Genomic DNA, 25,489 nt, shown 5'->3' on the forward strand with positions numbered 1-25,489 from the left:
CTCCTTTGCCGCCAAAAATGACTGTGCTCATAAAGAACTTCCCGAAAATCACAATGAGGACCGATAAAACGGACCGAAATACCTCGTCAAGCCAACTTAGGTTTTTATCGTTAATTAAGTGTCGCAACGGTGCCCTAGCGAACAGGATTTGCTGTTCGGGTTTACTTTTCAACAATAAGCTACGTCATAGTGCATGTGTGACCAGCAATAGAGTCAGATGGAAGGCATTTTGTAATAACCTAGTCTAGTAACCTAGTCGGAGCATGGTTCCAGTAAGTAAGTAAGTAATAGTACATGTACACATGTCCATGAGCCATGCTGTTGATTGAAGCTCTTGGAGATATAGATCTTTTAAATTATCATAACAGGAAAAGGAACCACTTTTACGTACTGAAGTGGTTTGTTTGTAATATAAAACTATACTCTTTGTCTGTTAGGGCTAGTATTGACCGTAGAGATTTCCAAGAATAGCTAAGATTGTTAGTATTTTGAGAAGGACCTAGCCTGACTAGGTAGCTTGATAATTCAATTGAAGTAGCCATAAGATCGAAACTCAACATTCATAATTGTTAACTATTCACTTTTTCGAGTCATCTACAAGTTAAACCTGAGTATGCAATCCTAACAGACAAAGATCATGCTTTAATGGTAAAGAAAAACCTTTTCGGTACCTAAAAGCGGTCTCTTTGCCTGTTAGGGTTATAACTAGTTGACAGCAAGCTAATGTCACGAAAATGACTCATTCTGACGATTTTTTGTCTAATCTGACCATTCACAGAACACCAAATCATATCAAACGCTGTGCTACATCCACTACAACAAGTCCTTTGTCCACTCATCTAATATTGTAAAAATAAATTTCCATATCAACTGGTATAAAAGTCACATCAAACAGTTAAGTCGTTGTTAAAGTTGATTATAATAATGTTTAGCTTCTTGATTTCATCATCTCATTTCATCCGTCTTTCAATTTACTGTTCCTCATGCTGCTGCTCACATCGAAGAAAACTTTGTCAAAATTTATTCCGGAATAAAAAAAAAAGTCATCCAATTGAAATCAAGTTGATATTTGAACATATTATTACTGCATACTGCATTAAAATACAATAAAAATATTTTTTTTTCTTCTGTATAACTACTGAAATGAGGATGTACTCAAGTAAATGCAATCAGAGGAAGCTGAGCGAATATGAAAAAGTTATGAAATTAAAATTGAATTTTCAAAGATTTTGAATGGAATGAGTGTGAAGCTGGCATTCGGAAGTGAATCAAGACGCTTTTCTGGTTGGAAGATTTGAATTTTAATGCAGTCTAGTTCCGATTTTTGTTTGAATCACGCAAGAATTGGCAGAAGTCGAGTTTTGCTACTTACTTCGCTGGTCGTACAGATCAGTTGTGATCCATGACCTCCCACAGGAGTCGCCTGAATCTGGTTCTATCGCTGGCTTCCACTTTCTAATTTCCGATACCAAGTGCACTACTATCTCTATCGACAGCTTCCTTCCAAGAGTTCTTTAGGCGTCCATGGGCTCTTTTACCACTTACCAATCCAAACTTACAGCAGGTGGCATTGTATAGAAAGGGTCCTGGATGTTATTGGATCTGGTAATCCTGTATACAAGTTATTACTAACTTCCAGGTGGAATGGGCTAATGTCGGAAGTGCCATCCTGCGAAAAGGGCCATCGACGAAAATGCTAATCTACGGAAAGGGCCATTGGCGAAAGGTGAGATGAACTACACGCATTCCAACACCAAGTGTCACTCATCCCCAAGAGACGAAGATAATGTTCATGAGTTGCTCAAGAGTATGCTCCCAAAATTAAGCCTGCTACACTACATTGATTGAGTATACTCATCAAAACGCTCATTTAGGTGAGTATGCTCATTGTCTGTAAGAACATTAAGGCTTATTCCTATACTGCCTTAGTTGTAGCAAATAATGCAGCGTAAATTGCCAGTTTCTGCCAATAATTCATTTTGAGCTCTTCGTAATGGCAATCAAAGCACATGGGCGACCTAAGAACTCTTGAACGGAAGATGCCGATAGAGATAGTATTGCACTTGACATTAGGAATAGAGCCAACTTCAGGCAACATTTATGGGAGGTCATGGATGTCATGAAAGTTCAATTGATCTGTACGAAAATCGATGCAAGCAATGTAAGTAAGTAACGGTAATCACACTCAATTGCAGACAAAACGGAAGTAAAAAAATCATATTTTCTTCCACAAATCTGTTCACAATGCAAGCATAGAATCACAATTGAAGTAGATTGATGAAAAATTCAATTTAATTCCTGTGAAAAGAACATCATAGCATATTTATTCTAAAATAATAAAAACTTCCGCTTACAGCATACGCTCATATTCTTTACATTATAACAAATTGAGGAAGTGGAATAAAGAATGTAAGGATATGAATTTATATGTAATCTTATGTAAGGAACTGATATATTATGTCATAACATGGGAAGCATAATGTGCAAACTTACATCTCATCATCATCATTTGTATGATGAGCATGACAATTGTCAAACAGAAACGACTTCAATTTAAGTAATCAAATAAATTTAGCTGACATAGGTAAAAAGTCGTGTATTTGGCTTTTTACATTCCATGCATTTTTTTGTGGCTCTTGTTAGACATTATTTCGTGAATAATCGTGGAAGCGTTAAAGCACTTACTCTCGAGTATGAGATGAATGTGTAAATAATTTCACTTTTTCAGCTCCGCAAATTTTTTGTACATTTTCTATTTTATACTATGGCAAATTAAGGCTGTGCGAATGAGTGATGGAGATGAATGAGAATCAATAAACTATTTTTACATGGTCTAACATAATTTGACTTTCAAATCAGCATCTGACTGTGCTGATATTTTTGATTTGAAATTTAAATGCTGGTCTTTCCTGTGGAAATTACTGTTTTGTTCATGCATCAAATGCAGTTAAATGCTCGTGCTGAATAAAACTTAGTTAGATGATCTTGAATATTTGAATTTAGGAATTTTGTGAGCTTTTTGGGATGCTGATATTGTAAAGCGAATAAAAGTGAACAGGCTGCGATGGGCTGGTCATGTTATTAGGCGGCCTGTGGAAAGTCCATTAATTAAGGTCTTCAAAGCTGATTTTCTGGACAGTAAGAGCCCGTGAACGCCCAAAGAACCCTTTGAAGGAAGCTGTCGATAGAGATAGTAGTGCACTTGGTATCGGAAATTGGCAATTGGAAGCCAGCGATAGAACCAGCTTCAGGCGACTTCTGTGGGAGTTCATGGATCACAACTGATCTGTACGAGCAGTGAAATAAGTAAGTAAGTGAGCTTTTTATGGAATTTTTGTGGAAAATTCTGTTTATCGCAAAAATTTAATTTGCAGAACTCGAAGCTTCTTCTTCTAACCGACAAAGAGAACGCTTTCATGGATCTTAGTTCTATTGCTGTACAATGAAATCAAACTTTTTGTCTGTTATGGCTCTATACAACCCTCACAATTCCTCCACTAAAAGAACTTCTATGATTCCTTCATAATAATTTTGTGATTCATCAAACAGCATAGAAAAGAGAATGAACAATTTTAAATGGCCATTAAGCACTTCTATGTGCTTACGAGTGCATTAAAATTGCATTTATAGCAAATTTATTACACTCGACGGTGTACTAGTTTTTGTTCTATATTTTTGCATTTCATTGCATGCAGAAACACTTTTTTGCATGTGAATAGCGGAAAAGTTTTCCTTGTTGAATGCAGGAAGCGCTGTGGTGATGACGTTGAAGGTATTATAATATTTTAGGTGGAACATTTGAAGCCTAGGATTGATGATATGTCAATAAAATTAGATGAATTGTTGGTTTATTGCGGATATGGACATTAATAAAGATTTAATTCCTTGTTATGTCTAATGATGACTTTTAGGAACTTAGGCTTAGGTAACCATGATTTAAGGGTTCTCGAAATTGACACCAAGACTTTCCAGTCTTTGTTGAGATCAAGAATTGGAAGAATTTTCTTGTAGTTTCTGTCTTGGCTCTGGTTTCGTTCTCAGTCCCAAAAATTCCACGAAACTCAGACATTGGGAAACCCTACCCTTAAAAGGCTTAAGTGACTGATAAAGAGGCCATTTTAGTGGTATTTCTATTCCATGAAAGCATGCTCTATGTCTGTTAAGGTACCCAGACTAGTTATTTAACAGCCTGCACCAAGATACATGTATTTGCAAATTTCTTTGAATATGAACCCTAACAGACAATGAATATACTCTACGATTCCATCACGGTACTATCTGGGTATGATGATGGTCAGTTATGGATAGTCTAGCTATAGTCCAGGTTCAAGTTAAATTGCAGAATTCCTAACAGCCAGAAACAAAATGCTTTCATGGTACAGATATAACATTACGGTGTCTAAAAGCGGTCTCTATGTCTGTTAAGGAATGTTGTAGCTGTTGATCTTCAGAATCGTGTATAGAAGGCACAACCAGAAGTCGAATTCAAAATTCAAGCTTTCGACTTCGAGCTCTGAAAGAAGGTATCTGATATGATCCTGACACATTGCATCATAATCCTACTTCCAAAAACCTTCAAATAACTTTTTCACAGTTTGCCTTTATTTATTTACACAGTTTAGTTCAAAAGGAGGAAACCACAAGAAGGCATGAAAAGCAAAAGTAAAGCAAAATTTTTTTATGATTGCACACACAAAAAAGTTCACCTTTTGCAAAAATGCAAACTGCATGTATGTCATGCATCCATGCAAAATCTCACATTCATTATTACACTTTCAAATTATGACTTTTTTCGCTTCCTGTGTTAAGCAGCGAGAAGAAATTTTTACCATGATGAACGTGATAGAAAAATTTATAACGACTGAAAAAATCATAAAAGTAAGTTGAAAAGTTATAAACGTTGAGGAACTTCTTTATATTTCATGTGCAAAAGGACGAAGTTTCGTGCAAAAAGCTTTAAATCTTTTGAAAAATGTTTTATATAAACATGAAAAAGTCTAAAATGTTTTTTCATAATTATGAAGCTTTTGAATAATGCAAGGAATTACAAAACTGAATCATTTTATTATTAATTTAAATAGTAAGACTATTTATAGACTTTTTGTTTAGCTTTTGTGCTGTAAATTTGCTATGATAAGTTATAATGAGAGTTTTGACCGAGCGACACAAATGAAGAGCAGTCCGTTCCTGATTGGCAGATATTGAAATGTTGCCACCACGGCGACGAGTCGGTTGTATACTTAAAGCCAAGTGGCTGCGAAAACAACCGGATTTGCCAAGAGGCAGCCACTTTGCTTTTAATGCAGCCAAATGCTTTTAGGTTTTTGTTGCCAATTCAAAGACTGGTCAAAGACTCCAGCTATACAAAAGAAAAAGAGGAGCCACGAAGCTTTAAAAGCGATCTTAAGTTCATATGGACTCTAAAAGTAGGTCGTTTCGATATGGTGTCGATAAAAAAGGTTTAATGAAGCCTTTTTCACTTGTGTCACTCGAGAGACATTGAATCTAGTGAAAGTTAATCGATTCTTCGTCGACTTTTGTGTACAAAAGAGTTGAATTCTCAAAATTCATGCTTTGTTTTTAAATTCAAAAAATTTAAGATCGTTGACTTAAAAATCCAAAATAAATCAATACATCATGATGATGGATCTTCCATATAATGAATTTTTTGTATCAATTTTCCCTAAAAAATTCATTAAAATCCATAAATACGTTGAGTCATTTCTTTTCCAATTGAGCAATTTACTTCAATTTTCTTCTTCTTCTCTTGCTTGAAGGAAAATTTACTTCTCCTCCCAAGTTGCTACAAAATAATTTTCAGTATCAATAAATTACTGAACCAGTTTAGCTTAAAGGATGGTTATTTTCAGAAAACTTTTTGAATAATTTTGGATAAATTTTGTTTTTCGATTTTTAAGCTTTAAAAATTGTTTTTAAATTCTTTACATTCAACTTAAAAAATGTCATATGAATTTATACAGCTCGATGAGCAAGTAGTTAAGTAGCCAAGTAGCTCTTGGAGCTCCCGGATCCAGTTTTTCTTGCGGATTCTAACCATAGGTGCTGTTAACATTTATTCATAAATTGCTTTAAAAATCATTTATATTTTAAGTAAATTGACCATCAAAACCTGTACTTGATATTCATGAACTACATAGAATACCCATAGAATCAGCATAAATAAGCTAAACCAAAAAATAAGAAGCACGAAAAAAAATTTTTTAACAATATCGAATGAAATTTATTGTTTTGCAAATTCAATCATATTTAAAGAAGAAAATCATGAATACAAGAAAAATTGGGAGGAAAAAATGAATGAAAATTCAGAAAATTATTATAATAAAAATATAGAAAAAAATATGAAATATGAGAGAAGCATAAAATATCTCTGCATAAAGGAATATAAAATATAGAGAGGAAGTTGACTGATGTTAAGGTGTCGATGCTGAAGGAGCATATGATGTTCAAAAACCACAGGCCTAGATTGCTAAAGTTTAGGTCTCTAGATGCGCAGATCTCGATATGCGCGGGCCTCCTTATGCGTAGACCTTCATATGCGCAGGCCTACGCATAGTACTTATTTGAAAGATCAAATTTAATCACGTCTATAGCTTGCTGAAATATTCAAAGTTTCCCAAACCACCTTAATCCACAATAAGACAAAATCAGCACAACCCAACACCTCCAAAATCTTCAGCTTCCGAAAAAAATCATGATAAAAAAGATGAATGTAAGTAGATGCAATAAAGAATAAGAATAGCAAATTCATTAGAATATCGGTTTCACATAGCAATACGTGACTAGAGATAAGAATCAACCAGTGAAAGAATTCAATTTGAAAATGTGCATTTTCGCCTTCATAATAATTTTATTTGTAAGTTTATGAAAAACAATTTGGAAAAATGCTTTCTTATGTACATGACTTGAGATATGAATTGGCATATAGTTGAATACTAGCTTTATTTAAGCAGGAAGTCAATAAAATATAAAAAATTTTGTGGTTCTTTGAAAAATTGTGAAATTTTATTGAATATTTTGTAGACTAAAATCAGCAACATTATACAATTATTAAGTTTTATGACATTGAGGACAAGGTTTAGAAACTTATCGGATATTAAAGATTTTTCAAAGATTTTTTTACTTCCTCTGTGCAATAATATTCTTTTAATTTTGATTGTTGACTGATTATTAGTTGGGTTCGATCAAAAAATACATCCGTGCATTTTAGATGTTCAGGACTGCTTTCGTCTACAGTTATAGTTTGTCAATAGCCTTTGATCTGTAATTTTGGATGTTTAAGGCTTCAGCCATGCAATTTTAGACGAAAACTAATTATTAAACAACTTTTATTTCACATAACCTGTTTTGATGATGACTATGTTGCTTCTATGTATGTAATCTAATCTACTATGTGACTCTATAGCATTTAGAATTGACTAAGTAGGATCTCAATCAAAAAGATTGCGTATGTTTTCATAATTTTACCTCAAACTTTACCAATATGATTTTAGGAACGAGAAATATGAGTAAGCAGTTGACATCGTCTGAAAAGAAGAAATAAGAAAAGCTTATGACTAGGGCTCGTCCAAAATTGCAGGATTGCACATCTAATATTCAGAAAATGCAGGCCTGTAGTGAATTTGGCCTCTGTTAGGAGTCGAACACACGCCCTGAACATAGAGCGTTATGGAATTCCGCTATTTTATCTAATTACTCAACTACACATGCACTACTTGGGTACTTGAAGATTTGTCTATATAAAGCTATATTAACCAAATATTAACACAGATTCCACTCTCCACTAACACCAAAAATGTTCTTGACAAATCAAGTCATGATAAAACTCACAAACTTCAACAAACACAAAACTTACATTAGTGAAAACCTTCAAATCAATTCCAAAGAAGCTTAAAGCCGTCAACTCTACTGGATTCTGAGACTTCAAAAGAACTAGCTGAAGGTTTTTGACCATAGTTTTGTCACTGCTTTCATGCCAATTGCTGCGAATAATCTTCCTTCCAACATTCTCACTTGAAGTTCTCAACTTTTGACAGAAATAGCACAACAGAAATATTTGAATGATCAATGCATTCAAATAAGCACCAAACTTAATCAAGTTCACCAAATTAGCCAAGACAAATTCATGGACGAAAAACTGCAGAAGTGAGAAGCACAAGAGGATTGTACTGCCGAGAAATGTTATCATGATCGGTAAGTTGAACAGCGAGTCCATTTCACCACTCAAATCAAGCAAAATGTTATGTCGATCAACCAGCTTCTTAAAGTCATCTTTAGTTCCATGTTTATAGTCAAAATTCTCAAACTCATCACCTAAATTGTCAAATTCCATCGACAAATTAACCAGCAAAGTATCGAAGAAGATCTCATTGGCAGTAATGAAGTTGTTCGAGATGATGGACAGAAATATGCTTATCAAGTATGCAGAAATATATCCAGGAAGTGGTTCATGATCAAATGGAAAATAAACCTGATGCATTAGAATCCGTTCCCAATGGTCACTTCCATTAATCATGTTGACAACATTTTCGATGATCGGCATCAATAAGAAAATTATAGATGCAACATAAACAGCCAAAAAGTAGACTTGAAACGTGATGTTATTGATTCTTAAGTTCCTTTGATAGCGACTGTGATGTAATAAGGTCGTACCTTGAAAGGTCTTCTTCAATTTGCCCTTAAATATCATCATTTCCTTCCATTTATAGGACATGTGAATTGTCTTCGCAATTGTTATCGCAAATAAGAAGAAGTTGGTGAAAGCAGTTCCAACAACTTTAAGTTCTGCTTTATGCTGAACGATGTAAATGACCAAAATTAAAATGGCTGTAAAAGCTCCTATTATATTGGACCAAAACAGGATTTTTCTCCATCGTTCCTTGAAAATTTCATTTTTTGTTACTGGATGCTTATAATGCATGTTCAGGCCAATCATCCTCAAGCACTTGTGAGATATTACGTAATAGTCGTCAAACTTTATCATTTTTGAGATCTTTAAAACTTCAAACTTGACTCGATGAATGCAGAACTTTGACTGATATTCCTTTGTTCGAGCTTTAATGCAATCATTACAGGATGATGTTCATGCGTGAGAACGGAACATATGTAATGCGTAGAGTTGGATTCATCATTTTACATTATTAACTTTTAAATTTTCTATCCCGTAAAGCAATAATTTCAGGACGACAAATGTAAAGTCACAGGTTTTAAATAAATTAAACGGAAACTTTCATAATTAAGTTAATGTTTCAGGTTCAATCAATGTTTCCGTGCTTCCGTTATTTTTCCAGAAATAAATAAAGAGTGGATTGTTCCTGATATCCATAATATTCAGCCATATCAAAAGGAGCATACTTTCGGATATCACTTGCATTCTGACAGTACAATTGCGAAAATTTCGTGTCAAATTCCACAAAAATCGATCAACTAATTCAGATTATTGAATTCCAGATCTACACTTGTGTTGCTACTTATTCACCATCCTGAGAAAGGGTTGGATCTCTAAACTCAGAAAGCCAGCAGTTTGTAATGGGATCAGAACCACTTTTTTTGCAAAGAATCAAACTTTGATGACATTACTACTTGAAGTCTACAAAGGATGACTGTCTATGATATCCAGATTCGATAAAGGACATGTGGAAAATTTCTAATTGCTGAGACTCGAACTCATGATCTCAGGGTCAGCGTTGGAATAATTAGATGCCGAAGATCTTAACGATTCTGCCAACGACTCATTTGACTCACAAGTGCATATTAAGCACCAAAATAGTCATTAGTATGCATTTTTAGGGATATACATCCTAAAAGTTATGATCAAGGTTCAACTAAGGTAAACATCGTGTGTGGCAACTAGAGTATCGAACCTTAAATAGGAGATTAAACTAGTGATACAGTAAAAACATAAAGTCAGCAGCCAATTGGTTAGACAGGGCACTAAATAACTGTATCCCGAAATAAATATGTGTTTTTAAACCTGGTCCAAGGACTGGTCCCGGAAGATTTTTGGGACGGGACCGGGACGGGACTTGACCGGGATTTCCGATCCCTGTCCCGGCATCGAGAAAGCATAGAAGGTTCGAGTCTCATTACAGAGACTTGAATAGAGTGTTGTTTACGATATTTGCACCGAGGGCAATTAGATATTCAACAGAAAATTCTACACATATCCGTTGATTATCAACACATTCTTTATTCAAATGCTTAACTTTATTTAATTGCACGACAATTACATATATTGCATGTCTAACCTTGCAGATAGATTATTTAAAACATTAAAGTCTATAATTTGAAATTGATATCCATCGCAAAGCTTAACGTTGACTTTATTCATGTCTCTTAAAAATTTAATATTTCAATTTCCAGAAAGGCATTATACCATCGATTTTTTTTATTTCCCATCATCAAATCAATTTCGCTTCCTTAAATCGAGAAAAAATGTGATGATAAAATTTATGTTTCTACATATTTATGTCATGTCATATGTACGCATATATAGGATATCAGTAAATAAAAATGTGATGAAATGTCGTCAACATAGGACTCTAAATTGATCATTGGATTATCATTTTTATGTTTTTTCATACATATAAAATTGCTGTTGCTGTAAAAAAAAAAATGAAAATTGCTTGATGCTGAAATTACACTTATACTTTTTTACAGCAGCAAATTGTCGCCGCGCGATACAATTTTCACTGTCATTTTCGATAGAATTTGATTTTATGGAGCGATGAGGAACAAAATTGTTAAAATAAAAAAATGTTAACATAAAAAATGGAACAAATTTTTGAAAAAAAAAAAAAAAAAATTGAGAATAGTCATGCTCGGAATGCAATTTATGGTGCTACTTCAATTTAGGATATATTTCAGACTTTTAATAGTTATACTGCAGGCTTTGATATAGAGCGACAAATATGGAAAATATTACATGTTTTAGAAAATATTGAGAAGTGAGAACTTATCTACACCATATTGATTGCAATATATCGCCTATATTACTATTACTCCTAGATAAAGCAAAAATTTCACCAGAAAACTACAGAAAAGTGAAAATATATCAGTGATCCCCGAGTGGGTACATTTTACTTTTGGAGACATCTAAGGAAAGTCATGGATCACAATTGATGTGTAAGAACAGCGAAGTAAGTACTTATGTAAGTTACTTAGTGGAATAATGTGACGAGCTGGATTTTTCGCCACTAAAATAGCTCGAAAAGACCCATCGATAGAATAGCTTCATGGTTTACTGTTAATTCAATGGCATGGCGGTGTCCTAGAGAATAGGATATGCTGTTTGGGCACGGAATAGTTATCATGTTATGTCATATCACCCGGATATGTCTTTTTAAATTTTTTCCAATGGAACTCGGTTTTTTTTTTGATGATGCGACACAAAAAAGTATTGTTTAATATCATTCGTAGTTACCAACTCAAATTAGTTGTGTGTTTTTGCAGCTGAACCACTACGTTCATCTCCTTACCAACAGAATTTCTCAATTAACTAAGAGACCGTTCTAAGTGAACGTTCGCTTTTTAGGAGGAAGAAGGGGTCTAGAAATTCATTTTTTGCATAACGAAATTAGTGAACTAAGGTTTTTTGTAGATAGAAACAATAGATTGAGAAGTATGACACCAGTGATTGCGAACAGACAACCAAGTGTCAGCGATTGAGCATCAGGCAATTTCCATGAGATTTCATGGATAACAATTGATACTCAGTGAAGTGATTAACGTTAGCTTTTGGATTATACTAAGGTTTTGGAAAATATAATCAATCGAAAACCCTGTAAAAATTGGAAAATTTCTACCTCAAGCAATTTCTGGCTCGAGCCAATTTCAGCTATGCTCCTGAGCCATTGTAAAATCACACAATAAACCTAAATTATGCTTAAAAACTAAAAATCTTTTCCTGAAGCTGACAGCAAAAAGTATTGAAAATTATTCTCAATTAGTGTAACAAAAATGAATAGTTTCAATTGCTGCAAAAAAAAAAAGACTGTGAAAATCACTTGCAAAATTGCCAATGGAACATTTTTTTTCGCTGTATATGACTCATTTAGCAAATTTCACCTCGAAACTATTGAAATTGGATTAAATGTGAAATAAATTGCGACATGAGAACAGTGACTGAATCATTTTCATCGTCTTGTTCACCAAAGTTGTACAATAAAGGAATCTGGATGTTAAATAACGTGCAATTCATTCACGTCGTCAACTTAATGAACTTGAAGGTAAAAATCACTTCCTAGTCTACATTTAAGCAATCAATAGTTAATGAGGATATAGCTGTGAAATATATCATGATCATTTGCATGTCAAGAATCGATGAAAAGACGGAAGTTGTTGAAACTATAAACTTTATTGATGAATGTGTAGCTAAAAAATTTTACACATTTTTCTTCTCACATGCGTGGACGGCATATGTTTCGCATAGTGAGGTTTAATGCTTTACTAAATGCTCGATTCTTTAAGCTTCACATACAGCAATGAGAAGGATATTAGTACACGTTGTATGACTTTTTTATAACATTAGAAATGCTCACGGAACTGTAATATATTCTCGTCGGTGCTGTCGACGTTTAATTCATTAATATTGTGTTTCAGTGTTGCGAGGATTTAACTTGACGTTTAGATGATTTTCAGTTTTCCTCTGATACTTTGAATAAATGATTTGAATTTTGGTGTTAAATTAATTAATTAAATGGTAATGACCGAGTGTCACAATACGGCATACTGGATTTTTTGCGATAAAAATGGGTGGAAATTAAGAGAAAACCGATCAGAAAGGCAATCGGAGAGCCGGATTCTTAATCTACACGGGATATTGTGCTCTACTCTACCAGAATAAGCAGATTTATTCCAAGATACTCTAGAGTACCTTCATAGGATAGGTTGGGAAAGGGTAATCTAGGTTAAGAAACCATGATGCCTCCAAACCCACTTCACGTTTTATTGCTAATATGACGTTACTGTCCGCCAGCGAACACTGTATGCTGTGTTCAGCAATAATGGATCTTTACTATAGAGTTCCTTCGAGAATAAACTTTTGGAGTCCGGACTCCAAAGTCCTGCCAACTCTGAGGTTCTAATTTTTGGCAATAATATGGCACTTTTGGACAAAAAACTAGTCAAATTACGTTAGAAACTTCCAAAAAATTCAGAAAATAATTGAAATTCCGTAATTGAGTCCAGTCCTGGGCTTGAACCCGGACCTTCAAAACGAAAATGTTCAAAATTTGTCAAAAAGTCCAAAATGTGTATGGAGTTTTCGACTTTTTGAAAAATAAGGACATTTAGAGGATTTTTTGGGACACAGCCGCAAGGCTTAAAAGTACAGCAGTGTCCCGGCAAAAATACAGCAGATGACCGCCCTATACTAATCCCACTTTAAACTGTAGGTCTACTGAGTGCGGTGGTCTGGCGCACCCAAACTTAGCTCTAGACCTAAATGATCTGAATCCCTAAAGATTTTATAAAATCTACAAACCAATTTCCTAACAAGTTATGCAATGCCAACTAAATTTGTGTCAAAAAGTCAATAAAAAGTTTTCACTCATTTCATTATTTTAATCACATCCAAAGCAACTCAAAAATGTCGATTAAAATTCACAAAACACATCAATAGACTCACTCATTGAGAACAATAAACCTTGAAGTCTATAAATGTACTTTCCATGTTTAAAACAATAAATCTCAGAATTCTTCAGCTCATTTCCATTACAAATTTCAAATTATTACACAAACAAAATATTTTAGTGAAAAGCTGATGATAATAAAACTAAGGTATTTCGCAATTCAAGTTTAATGATTTCACTTGCTAATTCATTTCCATTTTATTTATTCATTCCATTTCATTGCCTATTGCATCATTGTATACGTTTTTACAATTAAAAGTATTGAGTCAGCTCAAATACAAAGAAATTATTATTTTTAATCGTCTCAGTCATTTAACTACTCAAATAGAGAAATTACAGCAGTGTAGACACGTACAAATGGGTGACGAATGTTCGACAAGAGAAAATGTGCTATGACATAATTGAATCATCCGTAGACGCAAAAAAAACGCTTTTATGTGCTCATTGTATGCTAATGCATATAAAAAAAATCTTCAAAGAAAAGACTTGAGTCATGTCTTCTGTCCTTGAAGATTAAGATTTGAAAAACGTTTAATGAATTTTAAGAGGACAGATTAAAGACTCGAGAGTATGTCAAGAGGTTGGATGGGAATTGATGGTTTTGTGATTTTCTAGATTTGGAAGGTAAATTCTAGTAGGGGACCTCCCCTCTGAACGTATTAAGTGAACGGACCCCTTGATAGTTCATGATAATATTTACATTTTCGTACTTAATCCTCTAGCATACAAAGAGTGTGCTCTCACAAGAGAAGAGTTAAGTGAGAGCCACGCTCATGAGCATGCTCATCTAGTATATGCAGGGTTGATACATATTCTGTTTTACAGAATGTGTACATATATGTCACATATCTCATGTTGCACAGAAGAAATGTGTGGATATGTGTGAATGTCCACACATTTTCCACACATATCCACACATTTTTACAAGTGACATATTTTCTAAACACACCAGATTCGGCTTTTAACAACCCTGAGTATTTGTATAGAATGTGAGCACGCTCTCGAGAGAGTGCTGCTCTTTTGTCTGTTAGGGAATAAGTTGAGTCTTGACTGTTTAGCATAAAAAGAACACTTGATTTACCAGCTTGTTCCTAACGGGAATCAAACCCGCATCCTATGATTTCCGGTTGTATGCTCCTACTACTAAGCCTGCCATTAAGCCGTCAAAGTTGCTTTGGAGTGATTGGCAAAATGCTAACTTGAACTATTATTCAGTTATAAAGGTTTTTAGACACTGTATAGTTCATTACCGTGGATAGTTTTGATTACAGTAGAGAATACCAGTCGGTGTAAATTAGGGATGCGCTCGATCGGCACATATTAAAGTGATGTCTTCATTGCGACGGTTTGACAGCAAACTTAGAACTTTGAGGCAACATATTGGCAAATTTGAATGTTTTTGTCAAATAACTGCCTCTTGCTACCTGATCGCCGTGATGACAACAGTTCAACATGTGCCTATCATAGAGTTAATCTATAAAAGTCATTATAAATGAAGTATTCGCGTCACTACGAACTAAATATAAATTGCCTTTAATTTCCCATTAAAGCTGTACATAATTCTTCTCCTTAAAGCACAACAACCATCAGACTTTTTTTTGTAGCAAAAAAACAAAAGAAAATTCAAGCACAGCCAAAAAAACGAAGAACAAAAGAGCCGATAACGCAACTTTTTTGTTCTCTTTTGTCTCTTTGTATTCTGTATAAGCTTTTAAGATACAAAAAACGATTCGGAAGAATCAATATCAATTATTGATGCGAAAGAATCAAAAAAGCAAAATGCGAAATGACTTGAATAAAGAAAAATGTTTCTTTTGAGATTTATAAAAAAGCTTCTCTTTTTTGATGTTTTTATCTGTTGTGATTTTGAAGAGAAGGCATGAACTGATGCTGGTTTAAAGTGATGTAGAAGTAAGGATGATTTAATTTAGAGAAAAATAGCATTTTGTTAATTTTAAAGCGATTTGAATGTTGGATTACTTATTTTTAGACTCGGGATAGCAATTTGGAATGAAGCAAGTGCAATCCTGTAAGGCAGTCGACGAAGAAATTGCCTAAAATCCAATCCTACATTAGCGTGACTCTGGCGCCAGACCAGATTCGATAAAATCTAGCCTCAGGGTAGAGTTAAGCTGGTCTGGGTTCAGATTTTTGGTCATTTCTACGTCTGTGCTATCTGGGAAGTATGCTATAATTTTGGCATAGATTATCTGTGCTAAACAGCTTTGAAATTGATCATTTTAAGTAATTTTCTATTAAATTGACGTTGACATGGCTATGGCGCTGTTATTAATGCACTTTGCCCCCACGCACTTTAAGTTTAGTCTAGAACTTGATAGTTAGTCAGAGGATAGTGCGGCTAATAGCTTATCACTAAGCCAGCAAGACATCAACTCAGCAGAAGCACACCATTCTTAACAACAGTGCAACAAAGCAACATCAGTTCCTTAATCCTAATTTAATTCAAAACCATCATCAGCTGCAAAATATCAATTCAAAAAGTCGTTTTAAAATATCTTAAATAACAAATTAACTACAAAGCTTTACTATAAAAATACTTTAAAATCACCAAACTTTCTCTTACAAAAAATCCAAAATTTTTTTGATAATTTTCATCTCACATTGTTGATTCAATTAAATTAACTCGGCGAATGCTGCAATTTAACGAATTGAAAGCAACAGCAAATGTTTATTTTTTTCTTTCTCAAGTAAATTAAATTGAAATTTTTTTATTTTATTTGCAGAGTCTGCAAAAATCATCATCATAATCGAAGATCAATTTGGAATGAGATTGAAATATTGCTACTACGTGAGTGCTGTATTAGCAATTGTATTATGCAATTTTGATTAAGCTTTTTAGTTATGAATGTTGTTATTGACTTAAGAAGAGACATGAGAAGCATGTGCGAATTTGTTGCTGTTATAAGCAAGTCATGAGCTACTTTTTGGTGGTGAATTACTGAGAATTGAATGTTGATTGAAAATTGAAGATTTATGAATGGTTTGGGAATGTTCAGAAATTACGAAACGGGGATCCCTATTTTAAGGTTTTTAGACCCCCCATGAGTCCTCACATCCCAAAATAATGAGTCTTCCTCCCTCCTGCCGCCTCGGGACGCCCTATGCTTTACATAATTTTTGAATTTTCCCTTAGGGAAATAGATAGTGAAATTGAGGGAATAAGACGTGAATATTTATTTATGGAATGTTTTAGGGTTGTTCGTTTATTACGGGAAAGAGAATCTCGTCTGAAAGGACATTCGCTTGTTAGGGAGAGGGTGTCCTATCTGTAATAAAAGACGAGGAAGTCAAAAGTTCTCAATCATTTTGTTCTCAGATGGGAATCGAACACTCGTATTCTTAAAAGAGATGATTTCCCGTAGCAAGGAAAGTATGTGCTCTCAAGAGCAGAGTAGTAACGCTCACGAGAATGCTCATCAAGGCATTGACTCTCAAAATTATTTCATCCGATATAAATACTTACATTCGCTTTCATCTGGAACAATAAAATCTTTGATTCGAACTAAAGAAATTTCATCCGGATCAAATTCAGTGTCCATGCCTTAAGGTACGCAAACTCTCGAGAACATGCCCTTTGCTTCTTAAGGTCAGATTTTAGGTTTATTAACCAGCAATTCAGTAAATTCACTTTCCTAAAAGTACGATACCCCAGATCTTTCACAGCTATGACACCACATTTTAGACTGAATTAAGATTTAAGAGCAAGTAAACATCGCAGTTCCATTACCCAAAAAAAAACATATGCAAAAAGTAAAATTCTATTATGAGATAAAAAGTGGCAAATGAAATCTCATGCAGTAAACCAGAAAAACCAGACTTTTATTATTGCACTCTCCAAGTCCATTAACCAAAAAAATTTATTATCATACAACATATTGTAGAAAATTTTCAGTCCAAAAAATAGTCAGTGCGGAAATTAAATATTGCCCCAGAAAAAATGCAATATTCAGTGCACATCTGAAGGTAATTTAAAGTACTCGAAAATAAGTAGGTTTTACGTGAGCATCAAAAGCATTAAAATCATTTTACAAAACCAGCTGTCTTCATTCAATTGCAAACCTTTCCTTTTCTCCCTTTTGCAATTCATAGATTATTGCTTTTTTTTATTGCAAAATGTTAACTTTCACTCGTGAAGATGATGAGAGTTTGTGATTTATTTAGTGCTGTTTTTAATAATCATAGATTTTAATTAATTAATTTTTGATGAGTTAATAAATTTTTGGGAATGTTTGTTTTGGTTGAAATTTGAAGATTTATGGCTATGAAATTGGATGTTGAAGTCTTAGGAAAGACGAAGTTTTGGTTGTTTACAAATGAAGTCCAACAATGCTTACTCTACATCTGAGGGAGATCATTGATCACAATTTATCTATAATGCCAGCGAAGAAGAAGCATACTTACCCGAATAGCATAAATTTGTTAATCGATCAAAAATCCTGTCGTAGACTGGCGTGAATCTGACTTGTCTAAACAGACACTGAAACTGCTTTAAGATACTGTAGTGGGATTGATGAAAGCATGCTCTTTACTTGGTGTGTTTGGTGTCTGATTTGATTCAAATCTAGAGCAATTCCTGAGTCACGTCAACCTGGTGCCAAATTTTAGATCGATTTACCAATTAGTGCTATTCTAGTTGATATCTAACTAACTTTGCTCGATGTACAGATCAATTGCAATACATCCCCTTCCAAAAACTTGCTCTATTGCTGAATCCCTTTGATTCCTGGTTCCAAAAGCTTTACTTTCTCTGCCAACAGCTTCTTTTCATGAGTTCTTTCGAGGTCTACGCAGATAGCTGCAAACTCGAATTTTAAAATCGTTCCTAATCGAGTTTCCGCAGATTTTTAACTCTTCTAGTATGTGCCGAGACAATTCTTGATGGACAACTATCAGTAACTTCCTAGGTTCCCTGCTAATCCGTTTGATTTTAAGGTTAAATTTATCAATTTATTTAATGTCATTCAATTACAGACCATCTGTTCCTCCTAGATATGAAACATCCGTAATAAATGAACATTAACCTTAAATTAAACCCTAAAATTACTAGTTAGCAACATTAAAATTGGAATTTTAATAGCAATCCCAACAATGATGCAACTTTCTATCCTAGTCCAAACTCATAATCTAATCTCAACAAGCTACCGAGACACGTGAAGGAAATAAATCCAAATCAACATCGATAATCTCTTCCATTACATTGTAATGATCAATTTTAACACCAACATTTATCATCGAACCTTTCCTATCCATCACCATTGGAATGACTACTGTAGCTGATTTTAACATAAACCCATCTTACAGACGACATTAAAGATCAAAGAAATGAACGGATTAAGGTAATTTTGTAGAAAATTACCAACCATTAAATTACCTTGCTTGCATTATCTACTTATAACAACATCAAATACTTTTCAGTCAATTAAGTTTTCACTGTTGTTTGCTGAATGCTGTTCAAATTACGAATAAATTGAGCATCATATTTACACTCTCAAATTACAATTATTTTCGAAAAATTTTTGCTTATGGCCTTAATTTAGTCAATTATTTAATGTTTGCAATTTTCGAGTTAAAGAGATCGATAATGCATAATTTTTAATATTAAATCGGATGTCAAAACGATTTATGATTCAATAAGTAGCTTGAGGATAATTGGTGATAATTAATAATAATTTGGTTATTGACCTTTTAAGCCTGAAGAGGGCTTCTGTACATAAGGTAGGCGAATAATGATAATGATGTTATTTTTGGGCTCGTCTTTAAATGACATCCATTAAATAAATATTTATGTGCGCTACTCACTGACTTGTGGACGGCTAAAGAACTTATGGAAAAAAGCTGTCGATCGAGATAGTATTGCTTTTGGAATCGGAAACTTGTAAACTGTAGCCAGCGAAAGAGCTGATTTTAGGCGACATTTGAGGGAGGTCATGAATCACAATTGATCTGTACAACCAGTGAAGTTAGTGAGTAAGACACTACTATAGTAGTAGATGCTCGATCAGCACATGTTGAAATGTTGGAAGTAGGCTTCATCGGGAACGGAATAGGAATTTCCCGCAAATCCCATCCCGACCGTTCCCATCCGTTCCCATCCGTTCCCATCCCATTCCCGTCTCGACCATTCCCGTCTCGACCATTCCCATCTTGACCGTTCTCATCTCGACCATTCCCTGTCTCGACCATTCCCTGTCTCGACCATTTCCTGTCTCGACCATTCCCTGTCTCGACCATTCCCTGTCTCGACCATTCCCTGTCTCGACCATTCCCGATCCGTGTTCCGCAATTCGCAAACCTTGTTGCAATCATGGACAAAACAGCAAACGGCATACGGTTCATGACATTTCTAAAAATTTTTTGGAGGTACACAGGTTACCCACCCCTGCTTTAGACTAACATCTTTTAAACAGTAGCCGCTTAGCTTCAAGTGTACTCATTTTGAGATCATTTTCAAACTAAGAGAGGAATAAGAACTCAAAGAGAAACAAGAATAATGAGACACAGTAATGTTATATGAGTACGGCACTAAACTCAATGGAATGAGAGGTTTCGGTTTATTTTTGGAGAGCATTCTGCGGTCAAAGTTTGATTCTGTGAGTTTGTTTTGTTTAAATTTAAAATTAAATTTTAAATCTAAAGATTAATTCCAAAAATATTTGAAATGAAGGCATTGATGTAAGTTAGAATAAAATTGATTAAGGAACAGTTCACATCACTGGTATATTTGTCTTCTAGTTTAATTTCCTGCCTCATCCTTTCAATTCTTGATTCATCAGCATCGACAAGTATTAGTTGTTTCTATGATGACAGTAGATATGAAGCTGCTGGAAATTTGTATGATTGTGAAGTCAAAACTAACCCGAACATCACATCTAAGGAATCAGCAGTAATCAGCTCAGTTAGTGGATCACATCACTGGTTAAAAAATGACAATGATGTTGCTGGATTTTCTGTCAAAAGCAAGACAGTCCATTATTTTCCTGCAGGCTTAGAAAATACCTTTAAAAATCTCAAGCTAATTTCCATCAAAAAATGCGGCTTGAAAGAAATTCATCAATCTGACTTAAAACCTTTCCCAAAACTTACATGCTTAAACTTAGCATACAATGATCTTGAAGTCATTGAACAAGGTTTATTCGACTATAATCCAGATTTGAGAATTCTTGGATTTCTGGAAAGCAAAGTTACTCACATAGATCCTAATGCTTTTGATACCCTGAACAAATTAGTTTACCTTTGGGTCCAGGCAATTCCATGCATTAATAAGAATATTAATAATTCAAGAAAGAAGGTTGAGGATGCTATAGCTGTTATGAAAAATCAATGTGCAGCATAGCATAATATGTAAGTAAGAGGAATTGAAGTCTCAATCAACATGTGATCACTATCTGTGCGCTGATCTGTAGTTCGTGGCATCCTAAAAGGGCATATGCTGTGAAAAAGTCAGAAAATGGTATCTCCAGGTCAGACTTTAGTATAGGGCCGGATTTTGGTCAATCATACTCAAAGTCAGAGTAAAGGCGCTATTGGAACTGTGTGCTGGATTTTGTCTAATCTGACAAAAAGGTATGAGACTGGAAGCTTGCTCGAAGCACACCGGACTAGGGACAGGCTACAAAATTTTCACAAAATCCGATTCAAAGCTAGAATCACGTCTTGGTACACTGTTTTTCGACTTTTTCACGCCGTATGCCTTTTTTAATCATCAGATTGATCAGCATTTAATGAAGTATTTTTGCTAAGTTTTCATTAAATTTTAAGATTAACAAAACTGAATAAATTATGTTTTTGTTCTCAAATTTGTAAATTTGAGTTGTTCTTAGTTTTTAATAGAGTTCGGTCAAGTCCTGCAGGTCTGAATTTTAGTTCATAGTTTTCGGCTGAATATTGTAGTTCGGCAATTGCTGTAGGCTTGCAGTTTTGGGCGAACCCTACCCGAGTGGACAAAAATACGTTAGAACTAGTCATCATCTGGACATTAAATTGCCATCAATTATTTAAAACGTATTTTTTTTTTTTATATTAAAATACGGAAGTGATATCCAGCAATAGAACCAGCTTCAGGCGACTCCTGTGAGAGGTCATGGATCACAACTCATCTGTATGACCAGCGAAGTAAGTAAAGTAGTTAATTAGTTAGAAAGAAGAAGAGGACAATCTGGTAATTTTCAATTATTTCACATTCCAAATCTCTGAGCAGCACTTGATTACCAATTTTTTAAGTAATTTTACCAAACAACTGCCAATAAATTGAGCCACAAACTTCATTCATAAAATTTTCATAGCAAATGATAATCACCTAATCTCCAATACTTAACATGACATTAACAACAGTAACAAAACGTAATGAAACAATCAAATCATGAAAGATATCCATCGACCAAGCTGATTACCAAAATAAATTCCAAAAGATACAACAAAGTAAAAAAGGAAAAGATTCCCATGTCTCGCATCGATACCACAAGACACAATAATCAACGTAGTAAAAACATTTCAATTTCAATTCCGAGAGACTGAAAGCAAGGCATTAACATTAACGTAACAATTCCTCAATGAAATTTAGTTGCTTATTGAGTGAAAAATGTGCTTGGAGCTTTAAAAACATCATGATGATGATGATAATGATGACGATAGTAGAAACAAGAAGTAAAAGTGAATTATCGACGATTCATCCAAAAAAAATATACAACAGACGAGAGAGATAAGATTAATTTGACATAATGCCCGGGACATAAAATGAAAATGAAAGAGAATGTGATGACTAAAGGTGAATAGCCATGAACTTGTATATTGCGATGCTTGACTGTTCATTTATTTTGATTTCTTCTTTTCTTTTTTTCAACTTTGCTTCTGTTGATATCGTCGACACTGAAAATTGTGAGCGATGTGTTGACTTTCTTTCTGTAAATTCTGATTTTTTGAGCTTATTTCTGCGTAGAAATTGTGGAATTCCATTGGTATGTTGTCTTGACATTAATTGGAAAATTGCGGGTTTCCATCAAGGTCATCTGATTTCATTCAAGTGCATCCACTAAGGTCAGAGACAATGACTTTCGAATTGTGAGGTTAGGTCAGCTATGCTAACAAGCTGGTTAAATGTCAAATCGTTTTGAAAGTTTTGTGTGAATTTTTTTTCGGGTAAAAATTTGAAAAGTGAGAGCTGACAAAACATGCAAACAGAATTTACAATGAAATTTGATGGTTTGAAGCTTTTATTCAGCACGATTTTAAATATTCAATATTTACTTCCTCAATTTTCATTCATGACTAGCTGTTCAGCTCAATGAAATTTTTGAATTTGATTAATTGGCATATAAATCATTGACAGGACTGTAAATAACAAACTTTTTGCTCAATATTCTCATTCATCTCGTGCTTCTTGTTGTTGAAAATTCATTCAACTGGACGGAATGTATCGGAATTTATGGGATATTTCTATTTTGTAGTATATCATTGTTGTCTAAACCAGTAATGGCCGAACTTTTAGTTTTCGCGGTTAACTGATAAACTTTAAACTTTTCTGTGCCTTCTCTGGACAATCTGGACCTCTCAAAACTTTTCTGTGCCTTTTCAAGACACTTTGGACCTCTCAAAACTTTTCTATGCCCTCTCTGGACATTCTTGACCTTTCAAAACTTTTCTGTGCCTTTTCAAGACACTCTGAACCTTCTCAAAACTTTTCTGTGTCCTCTCAAGACAGTCTGGACCTCTCAAATATTTTCTGTGCCCTCTCTGGACATTCTGGACCTTCCAAAACTTTTCTGTGTCTATCTAGACACTCTGAACCTTCTCAAAACTTTTCTGTACCCTCTCTGGACAATCTGGACCTTCCAAAACTTTTCTGTGCCTTCTCTAGATACTCTTAATCCTCCAAAACTTTTCTGTACCCACTCTGGACAATCTGGACCTTCCAAAACTTTTCTGTGCCTATCCAGACACTCTGAACCCTCTCAAAACTTTTCTATGCCTATACGACACTCTGAACCCTCTCAAAACTTTTCTGTACCCTCTCTGGACAATCTAGACCTTTCAAAACTGTTCTGTGCCGGTCCAGACACTCTGAACCCTCTCAAAACTTTTCTGTACAGTGAAATAGGAAGTATTTGAGAGCAAACAGCCTGATTATCTAATTAATTTACATCAACATGAATTTACAAAGATTTTAAGGAAGATACTTAATTGAACAGACAGGCAGACAAGTGGAAACAAAAACTTACAGATGAATAAATAAAAAAAAAAAATATGCAAATTTAGTGAACCCCAAATTTTCACATCCTTACCACATCAATTTGGTGAAAATTTGAAGTTAATTTATTCAGTTCCATTCCATTCATTTTTCTTGTTATTGAAACTTGAGAGCAATTTTTGGCAGTGACCTTGACCTCTGATTGAACAGATTTTGAATAATAAGAAATTTTTATTTAATATCAATTTACATTTTTTTGTGAATTACTTTAAGGATATACTGCAGTGTTGTTTGATCGCTTTTAGGATATGACACACCTTGGTGGTTACCCTAGATCGAAACTGCATTTGCCATATGATTCATGGCATTTCCGAAAATTGTAGGCAACACACTATTGTGTCGTGGCACACAGGTTACCCACCACTGTTTTAGAGTACACCATTTATAAGTGATTCTGCGGTTTCGAGAGTAATCATCTATGGTCGTGTTGTTAAGTAGCAGACTATATTTGTGAGTACGTAGGTTCGATTCCAAACTCTCAATTATTATAAAAAGTGTTTACATGACAACGATTCGTACAATCCTTACTTCATTCTATTACTTTAATGGCTGCTCATTTATTGAGAGACTAAACAATAATATCAATTGTATCATTAAAACCAAACTAAATTCAGCGCCCACTCATGAATTCTAGAGTAAAATTCATAAACATCAGAAAAACACAAAAAATATTAAATTAATCATTTGCTACTTGAACATTAAGAGTGAACTGACTGTGTAGGAGGTAATAAATTTTATACAATTTTCATATTAAAATAAGAAGTGGAAAAGCATTTTGTTCCTTACAATATCAGCTTCTGCATAATCTGATTAGTTGAGCTTAAAATCAAATATTTAACTAGTGTATCGGGTAGAAACCCAATGCGGATATATTCACACCGTCCCATAAAAAGTCTCGCGGGTAGGCCAAGCTTCGCTTGGCAAATGTTTGAGGGATCAGGCTCCAGTGGGTAGGCCAAGCTTCGCTTGGCAAATGTTTGAGGGATCAGGCTCCAGCGGGTAGGCCAAGCTTCGCTTGGCAAATGTTTGAGGGATCAGGCCCCAGCGGGTAGGCCAAGCTTCGCTTGGCAAATGTTTGAGGGATCAAGCTCCAGCGGGCAGGCCAAGCTTCGCTTGGCAAATGTTTGAGGGATTAAGCTCTAGCGGGTAGGCCAAGCTTCGCTTGGCAAATGTTTGAGGAATCAAGCTCCAGCGGGTAGGCCAAGCTTCGCTGTAAATAATTTATTGAATTTTCATACAATGTTCAAAGTTCCAAGAAATCGTGGTAAACATTGATTTTGAAATTTTGTATCAAAACGAAAGTTTTTTGCTTTTTTAGAAGCAACGGCTGCTCCTGCCATGCCCAAAATCTAATCAGCTCTTCTATAGAGCAGCACGGATCGTTTGCAAAAAACTAGAAATCTCTACGATGTCTCGTTATTGAGATTTCTTGCTGATTAACTTGTTTGCTTGTTTGTTTGCTTGTTTGCTTGTTTGCTTGCTTACAGAAAGCGAATTTTTCGATTTTCTCAGCAATGCCACAACCAATTTTAAATCTGTTTTTTGATTATGGTGAGGAATTCCAGGCACAAACTTT

At 34.6% G+C, this 25,489-nt stretch overlaps 1 protein-coding gene and 1 long non-coding RNA gene across 2 annotated transcripts; one reads left to right on the forward strand and one right to left on the reverse strand.

Moving 5' to 3' along the window:
• Positions 1–671: 671 nt before the first annotated feature.
• LOC139099202 (putative odorant receptor 92a) lies at positions 672–8,731 on the reverse strand. The gene is made up of 3 exons (XM_070651599.1): positions 7,874–8,731; positions 7,516–7,544; positions 672–720 (listed from the first exon to the last, which is right to left on the reverse strand). The coding sequence occupies exons 1-3, from the start codon at positions 8,729–8,731 to the stop codon at positions 672–674; spliced, it is 936 nt and encodes a 311-aa protein (XP_070507700.1).
• Positions 8,732–20,208: 11,477 nt separating this feature from the next.
• On the forward strand, positions 20,209–21,474 carry LOC139099241 (uncharacterized). The gene is made up of 2 exons (XR_011545282.1): positions 20,209–20,342; positions 20,403–21,474. It is a non-coding gene; the product is annotated as an uncharacterized lncRNA (long non-coding RNA).
• Positions 21,475–25,489: the final 4,015 nt, after the last annotated feature.

This window comes from Chironomus tepperi, unplaced genomic scaffold, assembly GCF_022539635.2.
Source record: "Chironomus tepperi strain 1889 unplaced genomic scaffold, CSIRO-AGI_Ctep_v1 contig_465, whole genome shotgun sequence".
NCBI lineage: Eukaryota > Metazoa > Arthropoda > Insecta > Diptera > Chironomidae > Chironomus > Chironomus tepperi.